At 43.7% G+C, this 20,985-nt stretch overlaps 2 protein-coding genes across 3 annotated transcripts; both read right to left on the reverse strand.

The window, feature by feature from the left end:
• Nucleotides 1–1,831: 1,831 nt before the first annotated feature.
• Nucleotides 1,832–10,404, reverse strand: LOC111866454 (E3 ubiquitin-protein ligase siah-1). Its single transcript, XM_023855429.2, has 3 exons — nt 10,345–10,404; nt 6,627–6,986; nt 1,832–2,656 (listed from the first exon to the last, which is right to left on the reverse strand). The coding sequence occupies exons 2-3, from the start codon at nt 6,951–6,953 to the stop codon at nt 2,195–2,197; spliced, it is 789 nt and encodes a 262-aa protein (XP_023711197.1). The 5' UTR covers nt 6,954–6,986; nt 10,345–10,404; the 3' UTR covers nt 1,832–2,194.
• Nucleotides 10,405–15,030: 4,626 nt separating this feature from the next.
• Nucleotides 15,031–19,289, reverse strand: LOC117282472 (E3 ubiquitin-protein ligase sina-like). 2 transcript variants are annotated; one of them, XR_004513218.1, is made up of 2 exons: nt 19,218–19,289; nt 15,031–16,553 (listed from the first exon to the last, which is right to left on the reverse strand). XR_004513218.1 is itself a non-coding variant. In XM_033752260.1 (2 exons), the coding sequence occupies exons 1-2, from the start codon at nt 19,108–19,110 to the stop codon at nt 15,749–15,751; spliced, it is 810 nt and encodes a 269-aa protein (XP_033608151.1). In that variant the 5' UTR covers nt 19,111–19,116; the 3' UTR covers nt 15,031–15,748. The 2 variants fall into 2 exon arrangements, 1 of the variants encoding a protein (XP_033608151.1); XM_033752260.1 differs by lacking the exon at nt 19,218–19,289 and adding an exon at nt 19,106–19,116.
• Nucleotides 19,290–20,985: the final 1,696 nt, after the last annotated feature.

Here is a 20,985-nt window from a genome sequence, read left to right on the forward strand (position 1 = left end):
CCAGACATCGTCCCACCCACCTCGAGGTTTTTGGATAAATTCAGAATTGGAAGAAAAAAGTAAAATCGGTTTAACATAATTATGTAAGCAATTTTTATTAGGGGGGGTTCACATCTTCTTGGCAGTGCCCATGGTCAGACCTACCAGTATTACACTTCAGTGGGTCATCTGGTTATTCGAAAACTCTAGTTAGGTGTACACGTCATGCGTCGGCGACTGTTATGAGTACCATCATCTGGTGTTTGACACCGTGTACTTTGGTAGATGTTTGCCGACGTTTTGGAGGAACATAGCACATCTTCAAGGTTAAATAGTAAGCCAAGCAAGGAGAGCTCAAAATGGAGGAAGTACATTCTTACGAAACGTCGATAAAGTGCTACCAGATTATACGGCGTCACATACCAGTTTATAAATAGAATCGTACCTCGACTACTTCCTGAGTTGCGATCTTCTAGACCTACGACCCCATTAAATTAACACTCATTAGACTTACACCCCGAATGTTCAACGTTGGAACTTGAATTTCGGACCCCAGAGTACACTCTTCCGTCGTTCTTTGCCAAGCCGAATGAACTTCAAAATCTTCCACGGTAACACCTTTCTTATATGAAATCACTGAGGTGACGAAGATGGTCGGATTTTAATAAGTTCATTTAATTGTTTACAAAGTCTACAAAATGCTCTTAGAACTCGAATCGTAACTCGTAAAAGATAAAAATGTAAAGTAAAGCTATCCCTCTAACATGCCGTGGAGACCAATACGATTCTGAGACGTCAAGGCTCCCACATTTTCTAGGCAATCGGCTCACAGATGGCGGTGAGGTTGACAGCCTTACGCACCGGCCGCCCTTTACCCCCAGTAAGTTCCCGGTACTCATTTCTGTTAGAGGCTGAGTCGACCCCATGACCATAGTGCGGCTAGAAGGATTACATGAATTGAAAATCCAATGACCTCATCGAGAATCAAACCCCCGACCTTAGGGTTTGTAGCATAGTGCCTCATCCAACTATACTACCGCGTGGCCCAACTGTTTAAACATACACAGTAAAATATTAATATTTGTAATAGTTCGCGTCCAATGGCGAGTTTTGATATTAGAGGTGTTGGACCTTCAGGTTCCGCTATCAGAGGTGTAGTTAAATAGTGACGTGCATATTAGGAAATAGGTTGTGAGGATGGTATGTGGACGGAACTGGTTCAGAATCGTGTCCAGTGGCGGTCTTTGATGTTGAACCTTCGGGTTCTGCCATCGGTGAGGTGGGTCTTAGGGAAATAGGCTGTGGGGATAAGGGGTGGCAGTATAGGAAGACTAGAATATGTACAGGGCTGTAGTATGGAATTCTGAACAGTACACATAAGTCTATTTCAGAGAGAACTGGGCATATGTAAACCAGTATGATATGGCCGATACCAGAAACTTGTGATGAAAGTAGAGACGTGTACAGCTTCACAGGCTTCTCTGTTTCCTTTAAATTTCATGCTCATAAACACAATAACAGCAAGGACAGAGGAGTTTTTGTAGCGACTGGCTACGGGCTGGATGACCGAGAGATCGGAGTTGTAGTCCCGGTAGGGTCAAGAATTTTTAATTCTCCATGTCGTCGATACCGGCTCTGGGGACCACCCAGCCTCTTATCCAATGGATCCTGGGGGCTCTTTCCCCGGGGATAAAGCGGCAGAGGCATGAAGCTGAAAATTCACCTCCAACTAGTGCCGAGACCAAGAAGACGTAAGTCTATACATCCAGTCCCCCATACGTCTTCATGTTGTGGCGCTTAATTAGTTAAGCACAGGGACAACTTTACCTTTTACATAAACACAATATTCTGTATTTTATTACATATCAGAAAACAGAATAACAGCATTTCCGTAATCCATTCTCTTCTTGAAATAATTAAACAAAATGGATTCCTATGCTGTGTTATCTCATACCTACAGAACTGTTTGACTGTTCTGATGAAATTTTATGTCGAAAGTTCTTACTTCACTTCTCCACCAGCTTTGCAACTGCTGGTTTAAAAATGTAGGGTTCAGGAATTGAAATTTTGGAGGCAAATATTGTGCTCTGAGTACATTTGTTGCGTCAGCAGTTCTGACAATGACGCAGTAAGCGAATGATTTTCTGCAATAAATATATTTTTACATAGTCTTTTTAATGGCACAACTCACTTGAGGCACAGAATACACAACTCCTTACACCTTATCGTCATTCCTGAATATTTCCATCTGGAACTTGAGGTTATTCTTCGAGTTCACAAAATTCTTTACCACGTCATAATGCAGCTTAATGCATTTACCAGTGTCCCTTATATCGTCCATACTTTCTTCAAAGCTTCGAGTCACTTGACATATCGTTATGCTTCCTGCGTCATTATTGTTATCGAAAGTTACTTTGTACCGAAATTTAGCTGCATTTTCCTTTGGACCTATATATTGTAAGACTCCCCAGAAATTACCATTTTTTACTGAAAAGTACCTGTAAAATATTTCATCATAAGCAAATATGATATAACAGTATCTTCGAGAAGGCATAATGTCTACCAGACCAGTGATAAAGCTTCCCTTGTATTCGTGTGACCATTCCGAGTGTACAGTTGTGATGTGCTTCTTCAGGTCGGCCAGTCTTCCTCTCCAAGAACATTTAACTGCTGGTACCTGAAAAAATAAAAATATAAATACTAGGTAATTTCGAAAATGTAGCTCAGCCCGGCATAACATTTCACACACTCTTCGTGACTGTACATAAACATTTACAGCTTACTGTAGGTATAGAGAGACTGTAAAGCTATTCAGGTTCCTGCTGTCACCGTACAGCCTGATAGGGACCGGCAAAAATGTTCAGAACTACGCTTTTCGTGGCTGTACAGAAACATTTTATAGCTCACTGCAGGTACAGTAAAAATAAAGTAAGTAAAGGTATCCCTGTAACAGGCCGTGAAGGCCCATAGGGTTGTGAGACGTTGAGGTTCCCACATTTTCTAGACAATCGGCTCATAGATGGCGGTAAGGTTGTCAGCCCTACGCGCCGGCCGCCCTTTACCCCCAAGAATAGTCCAAGAATATTCCTGGTACTTATTTCTGTTAGAGACTGACCGGAAGGATTAGGTCAATTGAATAAAATCCAGTTATCTCATTGGGACTTGAACCCGCGACCTTCCGGCTTGTAGCATAGTACCTTAACCAACTACGCTACCGCATGCCCCACAGTAGGTGTAGAGAGACTGTAAAGCTATTTAAGTTTCTGCTGTCACCGTATTGCCTGGGATTCGCACATATTTATACCATATTCAATATTATATAGTTTCGTCTCCTATCTAGAAACAAAGATTAGAATACACAAGCAGGAAGTTCTGGAAAGAACTATTCACTTACTTTCCTTTGGTATGACACGGGCATTGAAAGCGAAAAATTTTGGGTGGGACACAGGCACACAGACAGCAGAGTGATCTCATATGCCTTCTTTTATATTTTTCTTAGGAAGGAGAGCAGTTTCAAAATTGTTTTGTTTGTAGCGTAGTTTGTGAAACTTTATCTCTCATTTTTTTTAATTGTTTCATTTTGGTCCGTTACACTATCAATCACAGAGTTAGTAGAGAGTCCGTCGAGTGTAACAATTTGTACACAACACACAGCACATAAGAAACATCGAACCATAAGCCATACAACTTCAAGCTGACGTCTCCCATCTTCGGGATGAACTAACAAGGAGGAATTCAGCATTTTAGATTAAATATTTTAACATTTAGCGTTTTAACTTAAAACAGTTTCGGATGAAAAGTGAGAACTTGATAGTGTACTCAACTATCTTAGTAAGTTTTGTGCTTTTACACGTCAGCATATTGTAGCAGCGTCTACANGGATCGTGGGTTCGAATCCCACTCAGGGCATGGATGTTTGTGTGCGTTTTTCTGTGTTTGTCTACAGGTAGAGGCGTTGCGACGAGCTGATCACTCGTCCAAGGAGTCCTACCGTATGTGTAAGATCGAGAATAAACCGAAGTGAACGGAGTTCATGGAGGTAGGCCTAGGCCCACTGGGGCTGTAGTGCCAAGGAAAAAAAAATTATACTTGGAGAAGAGTACAAGTTATGAAGCTCCTCATTATGCAGTTTTCTCCAACCTCCTGTCACTTCATCTCTCTTCGGTCCAAATAATCACCTCAACACCCTGTTCTCAAACACCCTCAGTCTATGTTCCTCCCTTAATGTCAGAGACCAAGTTTCACACCCATAAATGGAAGAACACATACTAAGGATATGGACCGAAGAGGGATGAAGTGACAGGAGGCTGCAGATATGCTTCATTATTTGTTGGGAGCTCGCGGTAGCGTAGTAGGTTGAGGCATTATTCTACAAGCCGGAAGGTCGCGGGTCCGATTCCCGATGAGGTCACTGGAATTTTCAATTGACCATATCCTCCAAGCCGCACTATGGCCCTGGAATGGCCTCTGACAGAAATGAGTACAGGAATCTGTGGGAGCAAAGGGCGGCCGGCGCGTAAGGCTGACAGCCTCATCGCTATCTGTAAGCCGATTGTGTAGGAAATGTGGGAGCCTCGACGTCTCACAACCCTATGTGCCACCACGGCCTGTTTGTTGTGAGAATCATACGAAGTAGGATGTACACTGTCAGGATGAAGTAACGCATATTCTGATTATTAGCGCATGCGCTAGTCCTCTATTCCCAGTTCAGAAGCAGGTTAGAATCCTTCCACCGCAGCCCTGCGAGTGTTAGAAGGCGAGGAAAAGGCCAACCCCGTGTCTTGGGCCGTAACTGGGCCACATAAATACAAATACCTGACCTTCCAGGTTGGAGGTTGGACGCAGGGCTGACTAACTTGCTCTGTAAAGAATAATACTGTTGGGAAATCCTAATATAATCTAACTCAGATAAATCTGGCAGAATCTTCTAAGAAAGGCTGTGGCTCAGAAACAGGGCTGTCTTCCTAATCATGATGATCCGCTGTATAAAATAATCACTGAGCCTCAAAGTATTAAATACATGTTTAGTAAACATTTTATTGATTTATTTTATATATACAGGGGTCAGGAAAGTAGAATTCGTGTGGCGAAACAGATATATCGCAGGATTTGAGCTTCTGACAGCGATGGTTACGAAAAATTCTGTATTCTGGGATACAGCGCGTGTAGTCCGGTGAAAATTAACTTTCAGCAGACTAAAGGCGCTATAGCCCACAAGACATAAAGTCTTCAAACAGATGTTTTGATCGCCAAAAGAAGTCAAATCTAAATTTTCTGGCTTCTTGTTGTATCTTTTCCGAATGTCATTCTTTTTCTCCTAAACACACGAAAGTCTGACATAAGAAAGTGGCAAATTTATCGAAATTAATTTGTATTACTTTCTACTTAATCCGGTCTAGAAAACTGAGATTAACGGCTGCGGGGATCCGTTGGGTTGACCACGTGACACCCTCTATCCCCAAAACTTGGCACTAACTTCGCCGACAAGCGGCGGTCGCTCGGTCGGTATAGTTCGCTTGCGGATTACAGGCCACGGAGTTTGTTCTTTCTAAATAATAACAGACTGAGGATTCGGAGGAACGGGGTGTTGAGGAGATTATTTTGCCTTATGAGGAAAGGATAAACGGAAGGATCTCTTCACATTATTAGAATAACAAAATCAAGGAGGATAAGATGAACAGGGCACGTGCTACGCATCAGACAAAATTGCATATAATTTTTGTTAGGAAAGACTGAAGGAAAAATTCCACTAGAAGGATCTAGGCGTAGATGTGTGGATAATATCAAAATAGATCCTAGAGACGCAGGATGCATTGTGTGAACTGGTTCCATCTGCCTCAGGATGATGACCAGTGGCAGACAATTGTGAACGCGGTAATGAACCTTCAAACAAACAAAAAACTCCGTGGTCTGTAGTCCGCACGCGAACTATACCGACCGAGCAACCGCCGCTTGTCGGCGAAGTTAGTGCCAACTTTTGCTGACAAGAGGGTGTCACGTGGTCAGCGCAACCGATCTCCACGGCCGTTAACCTCGGTTTTCTAGACGGGAGCCGCTATTTCCTTGAAATAGCTCCTCAATTATTCTCATGAGGCGGAGTGGACCCCGGTCCAAACCCACTACTTCTTAGAAAATCTGGTAGCGCAGGGAATTGAACCCGGGATCTTGGGATCTGTTCCGTAAAATTTTTGAGTGGCTGAGCAGCTGTTAGTTTTCAAGAAGGACCTTAGCTCCTGGGAGTTAGTTAATTGGTCATCACTTCTTTGGATGTATTTGGCAGTTCTGTCGTTGCCACAAGGACCCAACTGAGAGTTCGGGGAGGTCTACTCTCGGACGCTGCATGGGGGGAATTCGTCGCCCACCAAAGTTTCCGATTGCCACTAGAGACCAGGCGATCATGGCTATGTACTACCCATAATTGGGGCAGAATATTTCTAAATAATTTGCGGAAGTGACATCGGTAACTTTGAAGAGTGGTTTTGTGGTATGTAACGCTGTCTAGCTCGGAGAGAAGTTTCTTGCTTGGTACAGTCTTAGACCCTGAAAACGGAGGCAGTAGGATCACCATAACGCCGGGTTCTCTCCGAATTACACGCCGTTGCAACCCAGAAGACCAAACTTTTAATTGTAATTACTGTATACTTTACCTTAGTTAAAGGACAGCTGTATTGGTTGTAAGGGCAGACTCTTTCATGCTTATTCTTGATGTCTAAATTGACCTTCTTTCTGCATCCGTACCTCCAGTAGGAGCAGGGATACTCGATTTGTCGGGCCATTTTCTCCAAAGCTACATTCCGTATGTTCACAAACGGCTGTCTACATGTAGGACATTGCTTCAGCTTCGGCTTGCAATTGGGACAGATGTTATGTCCGTTAACGCAGAACAAGATAGGTGGCAGCATGTATTCCGTACAGACCGGGCACTCTAGCTCACTCAGTAGGTCTCGACGCAGGTCACACGTGATGGTGTCCATTGTTCAACGTTTGTTGAACAGCTAAAACATCTTCTGCAAGCAAACAAGGTATTCTACTAATGACAAAGAGTTTAAAAAGTATATTTCAGAAATGTGTCTTTTTTTACGGGAATTCCTCCGTGCTCAAGTCCTGTCTAAATGGCAGCTTCCTTATAACTGAAATGAACTCTAATTTTGTTCCACTGATAACCCCTTCGCACGGACCGCGTAGAGAACACCGTTTCTAGAAATTGCTCTATTGTTGCATGCAGACTCGTTGTGGGAACCTGTTTGTTTCGTGTTCGTTACCTACGAGGAAGAATCAGTAAATAGGTCACAAATGGCTATAAAACGTAAAACATATGATATTCGAAACTGGGGGAAAAAAAAAATATTTCTCGACCTGTCCCCCATAAACGTTGATACACTTGTCCCGTTTCTCTGCAGTGTGTTGAAACCCGCAACATACAAGTCTTTTTGACTGTTGTCTCAGCCACTTCCGCACCTCCATTTCAACCTTTTCGTTATCATAGAAACATTTTCCACCAAGGTGATTTTTTAGTGGACCGAAGAGATGGAAGTCAGTAGGGGCCAAGACAGGGCTGTATGGCGGATGTTCAAGAAGTTCCCACTGTAGTTCTTGAATTCTCCCCTGGGTTTCTCGAGCTGTATGGTGTCTTGCATTGTCATGATGAAGCAGTACCCGTCTTGCCAGTTGCCTGGAAGTTTTCTGCGAATTGCAAACCGAAGCTTCAACAGAACTCAAGAGTACGATGCAGAATTCACATTTTCACCATTCTTCTGAAAATGGGCTAAGAATACCGCCTGAGAATTCGAAAACATGGTCAGCATAACCTTCCCAGCTGATGGAGTAACCTTACACTTTTTGGTTGAAAGTGAACTGGGATGTTTCCATCGCATTGAGGCACTCTTTGATTCGGGTTTGTAGTGATGGACCCATGATTCGTCCCCAGTAACAATCCTGTTAAGCATCTTCTCCTTCAGCTGCATACCGTAAGAGATGTTGCAAGGACAGACCAATTCGGTTCTTCATTTTTTGTCCATCCTTCAGTTCTCTGGGCGCCCGCCGTGCGCAAACTCTCCGAAACTTCAAATGATCATGAATTCTGCTGTATACTAAACCGTGGGAACACCCTAGTGCAGTTGCTACACTGTCTATCGTTATTCTCCTGTCAGCCCGAATCAACTCTTCCACCCGCTGCACAGTTGCTTCTGTTGCAATATTAATAGGGCGACCTGGTCGGGCATCATCTGCGACTTTCCAACATCCTTGAGAGAATGTCTCGACCCAGTTGTGAACCGCTTTACGCGACAGACACTTCCAACCGTAAACAGGAAACATTTCTTTATAAGTATCCTTTGAATTGAGTTTTTTTTGCCCACAAAAAAACGGCACAAGAGAACTTTTATCTTCGGTAGTATACTTCTCAAGCACTGCAGCCATTTTGACTACTGAAAGTAGCTTCTGAAGATGCATATGGACATTTGTTCACTACACTACCTGCCGTTACCGCTTGAGTCATGACATTTCTCCAGGGCTCAGCAGCTTCCCAAATTGCCGCATAAATTGAGTAGTATTACTATTTATTTATTTTTATCGCTAGTGGGGTGGGACTAAGTCCCTTGTACTGCGGCCACTTCTGGCCTACTGTACCAGCCCCAGATGATAGGTGAGGGTGATTGTGGAGCAATTGGTGGAATGAAGATTGCCAGGGGAAACCTGCCCCAGCGCCACTTTGTCCACCACACATCCCATTTGACCAGACCCGGGATCGAACCCGGGCCGCCGCGATGGGAAGCCAACGACTAACCGCTTGAGCTATGGCGCGGCCAAATTTTGAAGTAAGCCAGAAAACGAAAGGGGATAGCATAGCTGTTTTAAATAATGTGAAGTTGTCCCTGTGCTTAGCTAATTAACCACTACACCATGAAGACGTATGGGGGAGTGGATGTATAGATCCGCGTTTTCTTGACGTCTTCACTAGTTGGAGGTGACCGGTCCGCTTCGCGCTTCTACCGCTTTACCCTCCGGGAAAAGAATCCGCAGTACTCATTGGATAGGAGGCTGGGTGGGCCCCAGAGCAGGTCTGGAAAAAGAAAATTCTAGAACCTACCGGGACTCAAACTCCGATTCCTCTGTCGCCCAGCCCGTAGGCAGTCGCTATGCCGACTGAGCTATCCCGGCTGTACTACATGTCTTAATATGTTTTGTTTTTGTTTGCTTTTATTTTTATCAAGTGTGAAAACTACAAGCAACCGGGATAGCTCAGTCGGCTTAGCGACGGGCTACAGGTTGTACGCCCGGATGTCCATTTCTGGCAGAAATAAGGCTGTCTCTCTTCCCCACAGCGTCCAGACCGACTCGGGGCCCATTCACCCTCCTATCCAAGGGGTACCCCGGACTCTTTCCTCGGGGGTAAATTGGCCGGGTCGCGTAGCTAACCTCTCACCGCCATCAAGTGCTGAGGTAAAGGATGGTGGAGCTCTACCTGCACTGCCTTACACATCTTCATGGCATACTGCTTAATTAATTAAATACAGGGATAACATTAATTTTTTTTTATTTCTCAGAACTTACAAAACGCTGTAAAAAAACTGAGTTAAGGATATTTTGTTTACAGAAAGAAACGAATGACTAACAATTTCAAGCCAAATGCATGAACTCTGGTTTCAGTCCGAGTACGAAACACATGAACAGCAACTTATTCGCAAGAATCGTACACCAAATACTTTGTTTAATTTTCATTTACGTCATTCATGCAATGTTGGCCATATTGTTTGTTAACGTTGTCGTATTATATATTTTAATATCGTTTCAATACAATTTTAGGCTTAATGACACAATACTATAGTACTAAACTATTACGATTCTGAACCGTAATTAAGTACTGAATTACGCAGAAAGCACTTTCATTTGGAGCAGTGAGGTACTACAAGAAAGCAACTTACGTTACAGAAAAGGAACTGGACAGTATAAATTAATATATGCATAGAAGGCAGTCATGTGTAAAAAAAATATAAGCTACTTCCATACAAACCTGAGCCCCAATTTTAAATAATAACTAAGAAGAAAACTGTAGATAAAATATAAAATTTTGTGACGATGGTAATTTAATACGAATACTGATTCTTTGGACATTATATATCGTCCTGTTTTTAAATAAGAAGACAAGACGATGAGTAATTGCCCAGAAAGTCAATAACTGTAAAATTGTTAAATAGAAACAGGCAGATGGATAATATCCAAAAATTAAAAAAATATAAGAAATATATAGTACTACTCACTGTTTTGTCATGCAAGAAATAAGGTATAAAGAAGAAAAAAACGGATATAATATCGAACAGTTTCAGTTAATATCTAATTATATACTACGTACGTTTAAGCACTTACCTTTGTCTTTCCGGCAAGTACCACAGTCTGCAAGAACAGCAACGCGATGGTTCATTGCAGGTTTCGAAATGGGTGGGATAAGAATTATTTTGTGATAACGCGCCTTATCGACCGATAAATAATCATTCACATGACTCAAATGCTTCATCGATCGTGTTGAAATTCCGCACCTTTTTCTTATCTGAGGCCACAAGTGCTGTTTGGAATTTTGCCGTGTCCTTTGCACAGCGTTCTAAAGTGAACACTTATGAGAATACCCGTATCGCTTCCGTTTGCCCGTTCTGCTGAATGTTTTATCTCCAAAAGTATCGTACGAAGCTCTTTGATATATATAGAACAATGCTTGCTTTGCAAGAGGATCAAATGGAATGGTACAGAAGTTCTCAAAAACAATGGTGCATATCCGTGGCTATAGTCCGCAAGCGAACTATACCGACCGAACGACCGCCGCTAGTCGGCGAAGTTAGTGCCAACTTTAGCAGATAGAGGGTGTCGCGTGGCCAGCGCAATGAATCCCCACGGCCGTTAATCTCGGTTTTCTAGATCGGAGCCGCTATTTCCTTGAAATAGCTCCTCAGTTACCTCACGAGGCTGAGTGAACCCCGTTCCAGGCCCACTACTTCTCAGAAAATCTGGTAGCGCCGGGAATCGAACCCGGACCTCTGGATCTGTAGCCAGGAACTCTGATCACTAGACCATAGAGGCGGTTGCATATCCGTAACATGACTGGCTCTCTTGTGGTATGCATGTTCCGTTTACTCGTAATAGTACCGGAGGCCAGGTTGGTTCCGTGTCTCAAAGCGAATGCGATGTGCACGGATTTAGTTTCGTTGGCCTTAATTCTCCATCACTGTAGCCGTTCTTCGAATTAGTCTACGTGCGTTTGTAGTATCCGGGATGCTTCAATAGGGTTCTCATGATACGCTAGTATTGTTGTGTCGTCGGCATAGGTGGTAAACATTGTTTGTCCGGTTTCTGGAAAGTCAACCGTATATATGGAGTATAGCATAGGCCCAAGGATACTTCCCTGTGGAACTCCGGATAAGACAGGGTATAATTCAAGTGTTCTTGACCTAAGCACTAGTTGGAGGGTCATCTTCAAGCCCCCGGCGCTTTTCTCCCCGAGGAAGGAGCTCCCCGGTACACATTCGATATAAGGCTGGGTAGTAGCTTATCGCTATTGACTTTAACAAGCAGTAACTTTCCATTTTTGTTTACTTCGTTTTGAAATAAGTATGGATGGTTCGTAAACAATGTTAAGCAACTAAAATTTTATAACGGAGACACGGAATGTTTTATTCGCGGTAAGGACCGAATTTAATATTCTTTCACGTTTGTTTGTTTGTTTGTTTGTTTGTGGGTTTGTTGCTCGTCGTTTGGGGCACGCGGTAATGTAATTGTTTGGGGCATTGTGCTACAAGCCTAAAGATAGCGGGTTCGATTCCCGATGAGGGTATTGGAATTTCCAATTCATCTGATACTTCCAGCCGCACTATGGCCCTGGTGTCGACTCAGCCTCTAACAGAAATGTGTCCCAGAATCTTCCTAGGGGTAAAGGGCGACCGACCGGCCGGCGCATAAGGCTGACAACCTCACCGCCATCTGTGAGCTGAATTCCGAGAAAATATGGGAGCTTCGACGTCTCTCAGCCCTATGGGCCTTCACAGCCTATTACAGGGTATATCTGGTTGCTCTTCATTTATTTAACGGTGCTGGCAATAGCTCAAACTATACAGCTTCGAATTGTAGGATCATAAATGAATAATGAATAAGAAAATACGTGGCAAGATGCGGTCTTGGCTTAAGTTAATGTCCCCACATTTTCATGGAGTGACTGAGGAAAACCACGGAAATCATCAGGCAGGTTATCTAGTCTTCTAGCTGATATTCGACATCAATACCTCCTGAATATAAGTTACCGGTTGAACCATCTTGCTCGGTGACTGATATATGGATCAGACCACTGAGCCCCTTAGGTGTAACAGAATGCCACGTGATCAGAACTAAGTTGGAGATATTCTGGCACTAATGGGTTTCATATCGCATTGATCATCAGAATTCCCATCAATGGTGTGTCCACCTTATCGTGGTGATGGTGTTCGAGTGCTCCTAAGACCTTGGGAGCTATGCCGGCGGTAGCGTAGCTACTGGTAGGGTCACCCATGGCGGACAGGTCAAGGGGTAGGAGCCAGACGAAGAAGGATACCCTGGTCCTCCGGGTGGGGGGTTGGGCGTGAGGTTATAAACCTCACACCGTAAAAAGTAAATTGTTCAGAAAGCAGATAAACTCGGATGATGTAGAGAAGACTGGAAGGAGATTGTTCAGGAGGCCAAAGCTCACCCTGAGCTGCATAGCCGAGGGGAAGGAAGGGTGGGAGGAAGGATCATCAGAATTAATTCCAGTGTACCCTGCATAATTTGGATTATCAGTTTAAACGGAATATCCAGCATTATCGTCGACGCCAAGGCCCTGTGCCTCATGGTCACATGTTCGTATCTCTCCAAGATCGTGTATCTTCGTTATTTGTGTGTGTGACGTCGGATTGCAGCTCCTCACACAGGACATACTGATGCGGTTTATCCCACTTACAACGCACGAATGAACTTCAGCATCCCGGCCTCTGCTGCTCAGTCGGATAGGGCGAGGAACCCCCTGAACGCTGTTTCCGTTTTGATTTCGATTGCAATCAGTATGTGGTTTATCTCACTACGCCGCTATTTCATATAGCGTCGAACAATGGTAATACTTGCTACCATTCAGTCCAGAACCTTTTGTCTTCTCGTCTGCTGTCTGAAAACATAAAAGTTAGAATGCACACAACTATAATTTTGCCTGTGGTTCTGTATGGGTGTGAAACTTGGTCTCTGTCATTAAGGGAGGAACATAGACTGAGGGTGTTTGAGAACAGGGTGTTGAGGAGAATATCTGGACCGAAGAGAGATGAAGTGACGGGAGTTTGGAGAAAACTGCATAATGAGGAGCTTCATAACTTGCCTCAGGTCAAGGAAGATGAGATGGGTAGGGCATGTAGCACGAAGGGGAATGCATATGGAATATTGGTTGGAAAGCCAAGGGACCAATAGAAAGACCAACACGTTGGTGGGAGGATAATATTAAAAGGGATCTTAGAGAGATAGGAGGAGATGGTATGGAGTGGATTCATCTGGCTCAGGATAGGGACCATGGGAGGGCTCTCGTGAACACGGTAGTGAACCTTCCATAAAATTTTGGGAAATTGTTTAGTAGGTGCACGATTGGCGACTTCTCAAGAAGAGCTCAGCTCCATGGAGTAGAACACTGGAATAAATAAGGAATGAATTAGAAAGATCTGGAAGAAGGCGATCGTGGCATAATCGAGGTACAATCCCAGCATTTGTCTGGAGGAACTGAGAGAAACAAGGACCTGACATTTCGGAGGAACATATCGCCTCCATTTTTAGGGGGGGTATCGCACTAGGATGCCAACGGGAGGCCATGGCGCAGCTGCCAGCGTCTCGGCCAAACTCAGTATATTAATTTAGTAGTCATATATCGCACCTGGCATCTTGTCTGGCAACGCTTCCAACTTGGCATCGTTGCCAACCGAGATGCCAAGTGCTAATGCTGCTGGCATCGCTGCCAACCGAGATGCCAAGTGCTAATGCTGCTGGCATCGCTGCCAACCGAGATGCCAAGTGCTAATGCTGCTGGCATCGCTGCCAACCGAGATGCCAAGTGCTAATGCTGCTGGCATCGCTGCCAACCGAGATGCCAAGTGCTAATGCTGCTGGCATCGCTGCCAACCGAGATGCCAAGTGCTAATGCTGCTGGCATCGCTGCCAACCGAGATGCCAAGTGCTAATGCTGCTGGCATCGCTGCCACGAAGACCAAAGCCAAATCAACATCACACGACAGTCTGAGGCCAGTCCATTGACGTCCGTGCGTGTATATGTGCTCGTGTGTATTTCTGTTTCCTTCAGACATGTCCAATTTCGACACCGAAAGATTGATAAGATAATTGAAATTCAGTCCCGACCATCACTATGTGTTTCGTCTGAATACGCAAACCGGGACTTGAAACAGAGAAACTTGGAAGAAGTTGTGGAAATATTTGCAGAAGGAGATCTATCTACAGCAGAAAAGAAAGAATTAGGTAAGAAGTGTTTCTATGGCTTTATTTGTGGGGCCGCTTTCCAATATGGCGACTTGGTTTGATATCCTTTTTTTTTTTAGCAATCTACGTAATCTCCCGACGAAGGAAACGCATTAACTTTCTTAACGTTATGTTCGTTGAGACTCCAAGGCGCTTCGAATCGGAACGCCAGACGCCTTCAAAATTGTTATCACTAGCAGCTTCTCTTGATGGAGAAGACGTCGCTTTGGATATTGGGGTGATACGGCGAATTTTATTCTAATAGTTTTATTAACTTTTTAAGTGCGTACGTCTTAAGTGGCACGTGGCTATACTCTTCTTGTGGGAGTGCGCATTCTCAGGGAAATGTCGGACAGTTCCCGCGTCGTGTGCGGCAGAACCATAAGTTTGTTTCACGGTGCGCTGTATATAGAACTCTGTATTATATTGTCACATGTTGGTATCTTCATATCATTTTATGGCATTTTATAATGTGGACTGTGGTGTGGAAATCAGTAAAGGAATAAATCATGAGTTTTCAGACAGAAAATATGTACATAAAGCCAACTTTAATATTCAATCAGATTGCTATACATGGAAATGTGGCAATGTTGAGATATTTGAGAACGACAGTAACAAATCAAAAATTGTATTCATGAGGATAGAAAGACCAGATTAAATTCGGGTAATGCTTGTCACCGTTCAGTCCGGAAGCTTTTGTGTTCTCGCCTGCTGTGTAAAAACATAACAATTGAAACACGCAAAACCATAATTTTGTCTGCAGTTCTGTGTGGGTGTGAAACACTAACGGATGAACATAGACTGGGGGAGTTTGAGAACAGGGAGCTGAGGCGAAAATTTGGATTGAAGAGGGGTAAAAATAGTAGGATCCTGGAGAAATCTGCATAATTTGAAGCTTCATAACTTGTACTCCCCTCTAAATGTAATCAGAATAGGGGAGTCAAGGAGGATGAGTTGGACACAGAATGTAGCACGCAGGAACAGAATTGAATAGTGTTTTGGTAGGAAAACTAGAAGGAAAGAGACCACTAGGAAGACCTAGATATACGTGAGGGAATAGTATTAAAATGCATCTAAGAAAAGTAAGGTTGGGATGATGTGGATTTGATTCATCTGGCGCAGGAAAGAGACTAGTGGAAGGCTCTTGTGAACACAGTGATGAACCTTATGGCTCCATGAAATGCTGGGAATTACTTGAGTGGCTGAGCAACTGTTAGTTTCTAAAGAAGGACTCAAGGTTTTGCAGTTACTTCGCGTTATTTTACAGTGTTTAACGCACTGGTGACACTTCAAAAATTTCTAATTTGTACCTCAATTGTCCATCACATGTCACATACCGCTTAAGTAAGTCATATGGAAGCTTAAAACAGTTTCCAGACTCAAAGATCTTATTGAGCTCTTCATTAACACTGCGTGACACGTGACAAACCGTGATGCTCTCAATACTTTCCGATTTCTTGAAAGATATTTTATATCCATATTTGGAAGCATTCTCAGGCTTCCCAACATAAGTTACAGCAATGTAGTAGTTAGTCGCCCTTCTCTGAATATATATATAAAACATTTCATTATAGGCAAACATAACCTTATATCCTCTTAATTCCTTACTCTCTGGGTTTATTATAAGATTTGTTTCGCCATTTTGTTCTCTCACGTCTTGACTGTGACATTCTAGCAAATGGTTCTTCAGATTTTTTAGAATATCAATCCAAGCACATTTATTGTGTTTAAGAAAAGGGCATGTAAATGGAGCATAAACACATGTAACCTGATGGTCAATTATGAAATCAACAGAATGTGTTTCTTTACAACCAAATTTTCGGTTGGTGCAAGGATAGTCTATTTTTCTGGTGAGATTTTCCAGCGCGAAATTCCTCATATTAAGCAATGGTTTCCTGCAGGCGGGACATTCCTTCAGTTTCGGCTTGCATTTCGAACAGATGTTGTGTCCGTTCATGCATGTCTCGATAGGTGGCAGCATGTACTCCATGCAGCCCGGGCACTGTAGCTCACTCAGGAGGCCTTGACTCAGATCAGGTTTCACCGTCTTCATTACAACTTCGATGCAGGCGGGCCTATTAAAAACCGAGGCATAATATGTGAGGTGGTAGAAGATATGCTCATACAAACACACACTCATAAATGCGTATAAGAGGAATTCAAAATCTTTGGTGCACTGCAGGGCCTTGTGTTTGTTTCACTTATAAAAAGAATAAGTTATCAAAGGATACGTTATTTCTGAAATTGTACTGTCACACACATTCTCGGGACTTCGCATTTAGTGGTGCTGCCATCTCGCGAGTTTTCAAGGCAGCCACAACCAACAAACCAAACAAAACCAAAATTAACAACGTGAAACACAAGGACACCTAAATAAAACTGATGGTAACCGACATAACCAAAATAACCAGAGGCAACTAAAACAGGAGGAAAGAAACCCGCATTGCAGTGAGCAGCAGAATTCTTAACCTCAACAACCTGTACACTGAAGATGGCCAGTTAGGCCGAAATATGTAGTGCTTAATAAAGGAATACAAAGGAAAAATAGTGAACGACGTTGCCCATAGACGGCACAAAGCCTCCTCAGTAAGTTCGCTCTTCATACATTGGGGCTGGAGGCCCTCGTTAAACCACTCCTTTGTCATGTAAGCCCAGTAAAAAAAAAGTAAAGCTATCCTTGTAACAGGCCGTCAAGACCCATAGGGTTGTGAGATGTTGAGGTTCCCACATTTTCTAGACAATCGGCTCATAGATGACTGTGAGGTCAGCCTTACGCGCCGGCCGCACTTTAGTCCCCAGGAAAATTATTTAATTAATTCCTGGTATTCATTTTTGTTAGAGGCTGAGTCGACCCCAGGGCAATAGTGTGGCTGGAAGGATTAGGTCAATTGAAAAAAATCCAGTTACCTCATCGGGACTTGAGCCCGCGACCTTCTGGCTTGTAGCATTTTTTTTTTAATTCGCTTAGTAGGGGGTGGAGTCCAACTGGGTCCACTCGGCACGGCGGCCACTGATTGGCCAGTTGTAACCTGCCCCGGGTGATTATGGTGATGGAGAATTTGGTGGAATGAAGTACTCGGAGAAAACCCGCCCCAGCACCACTTTGTCCACCACAAATCCCACTTGACCAGACCCGGGATCGAACCCGGGCCGCCGCGGTGGGAAGCCAGCGATTAACCGCTTGAGCTATGGTGCGGCCCGGCTTGTAGCATAGTGCCTCCACCAACTACGCTACCGCGTGCCCCATGTAAGCCCAGTAGGATTACAAATTACTATGAAATGTAAGATTTCACGTTCTCACAGCTGTGATTATATCTATCTATCTATCTATCTATCTATTCTATCTCTTTTCTCATGGTGCCGTGTAGTCGCTTTGGTTGCTACCAGCTTCCTCTGGTTTCTTGCTTCTCTTATTCTTCGACCCTAAAGATGGAAGCGGCGACATGTTCCTCCGAAACGTCGGTTGACTTCCAACGGACAGCACGGCATTATATCCCAGAAGACAGAACTTTCCTTTATATAATGTGCAGCTACAACCCATTTTCTGCTAAGAACAAACTAATATTTATGGTTTTCCTAACCTTTGATTTGGCTCAAACAATCAAATTTAACGAGCGCCCCTTTTACCTGCTCGATCAAAGACGGTGGTTCCATGCTGTTGGAGGGGGTAAAGCTAAAATTTTCCCTATACTTAACTAAATAAGCACTACGCCCTGAAGGCGTATGGGGGAGTGGATGTATAGATCGACAATATCTTGACCTCGGCACTAGCTGGAAGTGAGTGGTCAACTTCACGCCCCGGCCGCTTTACTCCAGGGGAAAAAGCCCCCGGTACCCATTGGATAGGAGGTTGAGTGGATCTCAGACCCGGTCTGGACGACGTGGAGGAGAGAAAATTCTTTACCCTCCAAGGACTTGAATTCCGAACCCTCGGTCCTCCAGCTTGTAGCCAGTCGCTACACCGACTGCGCTATCACGGCCCTTGCTGTTGGAGGGGGTATGTCCTATTCTACTAAATAATATGTATGTATGTATATAACGGAGAGCAAGAGGCAGAGCAGTTGGTTGAATGCAGTAAACTTTTGTTTACTGCATTCAACCAAACACAACGTTTTGGGAACTGGATATGTTTCCGTCCTCAGGTGGAAAGCACCAACTCTGTTTGGTCCGATAGAAGGCGCTAACCGCGATCAGTTATTTTAATTGTATATTTTAACAGACCAATTAACTTAATCTAGAAGAGTCCAGTGATTGAGGTTCGCACTTTCTAAAGGATCCAACAGAGTTTGTGCCTTCAGGCCTTTCACCTGAGAATGGAAACAGAGCCAGTCTCCGAAACGCTGTGTTATTTAGAATGCTGCAAGAAATACAGAGTCCGAAAACTACAGTAAACCTTACTTATATTAAGGTAAAGCCGTCCCTGTAACAGGCCGTGGAGAGGCGAGGCTCCAACATTTCTCTGAGACAGTCGATTCACAGATGGAGGTGAGGTTGTCAGTCTTACGCGCCGGCAGCCCTTTTACTCCCAGAAAGATTCCTGTACTCATTTCTGTTAGAGGTTGTGTCGACTCTAGGGCCATAATGCGGTTAGAAGGTTTAGGTCAATTGAGAAAAAGAATCTAATTACCTCATCAGGAATCGAACCCGCGACCTCCAGGATTGTAGCAAAGTGCCTCAACCAACCACGCAAATCCTACTTATACCAAACTTAATAATGAAATATTTAGAGCGCTGCTTACCAGTGCTGAAATAGCAGTTGATATGTGCTTTGTATCCGAATGTGCACGTAAGTTAAGTGACGCTCGCACCTGTGGACTGGAGGCACAACTTTGTAACCACTTCGGGTGTGGATTATCAGCTGGCCAAGGTACGCTGTGTTTGCTCTATGACGATATCTCCGCGATAATAAACGCTGATTAAATTTCTTCCTGAAATGCTGAATCCGAGGTAACCAGGCGACAACTACGAAGAATACGTCTTTCGGGTTGTAAAGCCGTGTACTTAGTTCAGAGAGAGTCTTTTCTGACGAACATGTTGTCTCCATCTTCAGGGTTTAAAAATAAACTCATCTTGTCCTCTGCTTCTAGTGATTCAGTGCTTGACTTGCTGTTATCCTGAATATGGAGGCGATATATATTCTTCCGAAACGTCGAGATATTTCCGAACTACATGGCGTTAAAACGCGAAAATACCGTACTGTTCACTCTCACTGATTTTAAGCTGTCACGGTGACAAACTGCTGCTATGCTTATTCAGTTCTTTGGTGGTTATACCGCGTGGATATGGGCAATGTTACCGATATTTCGGAGATACATGCTGCCTCCATCTTCATGGTCGAGTCTGAAGATGGAGAGGCAAAATATATCTCCGAAAGTAGCATGTACGTTCGAAACGTCGGTAATATTGTTCACATCCAGACGGTGTAACCAAGAATTTCGGAGTTCAAACAGTTCTATGCAGGGTCTTGCGGGATGGCGTCATCTTAGTTGCGAGAATATGAATATATGGTAAAGATGTTTCAGAATGGGATTGGCAGGGCATGTAGCAAGTGTGAAAATGAAGTACAAATAAGCGGCCTCCGTTGTCTAGGGGTAACGTTCCCACCTCATGACTCAAGGTACGCGGGTTCAAACAAGGCGGAATTTTTAAGGGCGGAAAATTTCAGGGAACAAGTCCTCCGGGAGGGACTTTAAGCCGTGGGTCCCATGTCGTAGATTTACGGCATGTAAAAGAACCTCATGTCTCTAGGAGACCTCTGAGCAAAATTATTAGGTAAAAACTTTCCCGCCCAAGTAGTTTCCAATGCCTCTGGTAGATGGGGGAAGTATCAAGGTACAGAGGGCCGACCTCGTTGGCTCAACGGGGCTTATAGCACGCACCGTCTACCGGTAGGGTATGGGGACAGTAGAAATTAAAGGGGATACGCACAATGGACCAATAACTGGTCTAAGTGCATGGGGAAACCCATAATAATAATAATAATAATAATAATAATAATAATAATAAGTACAAATAATTTGTTAAGAAAACGTGGAGGATAGAGACAACTAGGAAGACCTAGACGTATGGGACGGTAATATTAAAATAAATCTTATGGGAGTACTCCAGAAGAACGTGGAATTGATTGAGCTGGCTGGGGATAGGGACCAGTGGCGGCTCTTGTGTGCACGGTAATGAACCTTCGGGTTCCATAAAATGTTGGAAAATTTCGGAGTAGGTGACCGACTGGTAGGTTCTCAATAAGGACTCAGCTCCATGGTAACTGCGAACTTTCCACGGAAAACTCTGGACGTGACATAGCTGCGTATTGAACTTTCCTATCATATGAAAATTGTAATATGCCTACTTTTAAATCATAAGCATATATAATGACCGATTTTATATTATAAAGAGAATATAAACACTTATTGGGTGTGGGGGAAGGGGGGCAACAGGGTGGTACATAAATAGCATTACGTTACCAAAGTTCATACAAGAAACAAGATGGCGATTATTAGTAGACTCAAA

This window comes from Cryptotermes secundus, unplaced genomic scaffold (assembly GCF_002891405.2).
Source record: "Cryptotermes secundus unplaced genomic scaffold, Csec_1.0 scaffold300, whole genome shotgun sequence".
Taxonomy (NCBI): Eukaryota; Metazoa; Arthropoda; class Insecta; order Blattodea; family Kalotermitidae; genus Cryptotermes; species Cryptotermes secundus.

Excerpts from the sequence above, each read along its gene's own strand:
- LOC111866454 (XM_023855429.2), bottom strand. The coding sequence starts at position 6,953 with ATGGACACCATCACGTGTGACCTGCGTCGAGACCTACTGAGTGAGCTA. Across the intron at positions 2,657-6,626 it reads ACAGCTGTCCTTTAACTAAG|GTACCAGCAGTTAAATGTTC; the intron begins GTAAAGTATACA and ends TTATTTTTTCAG.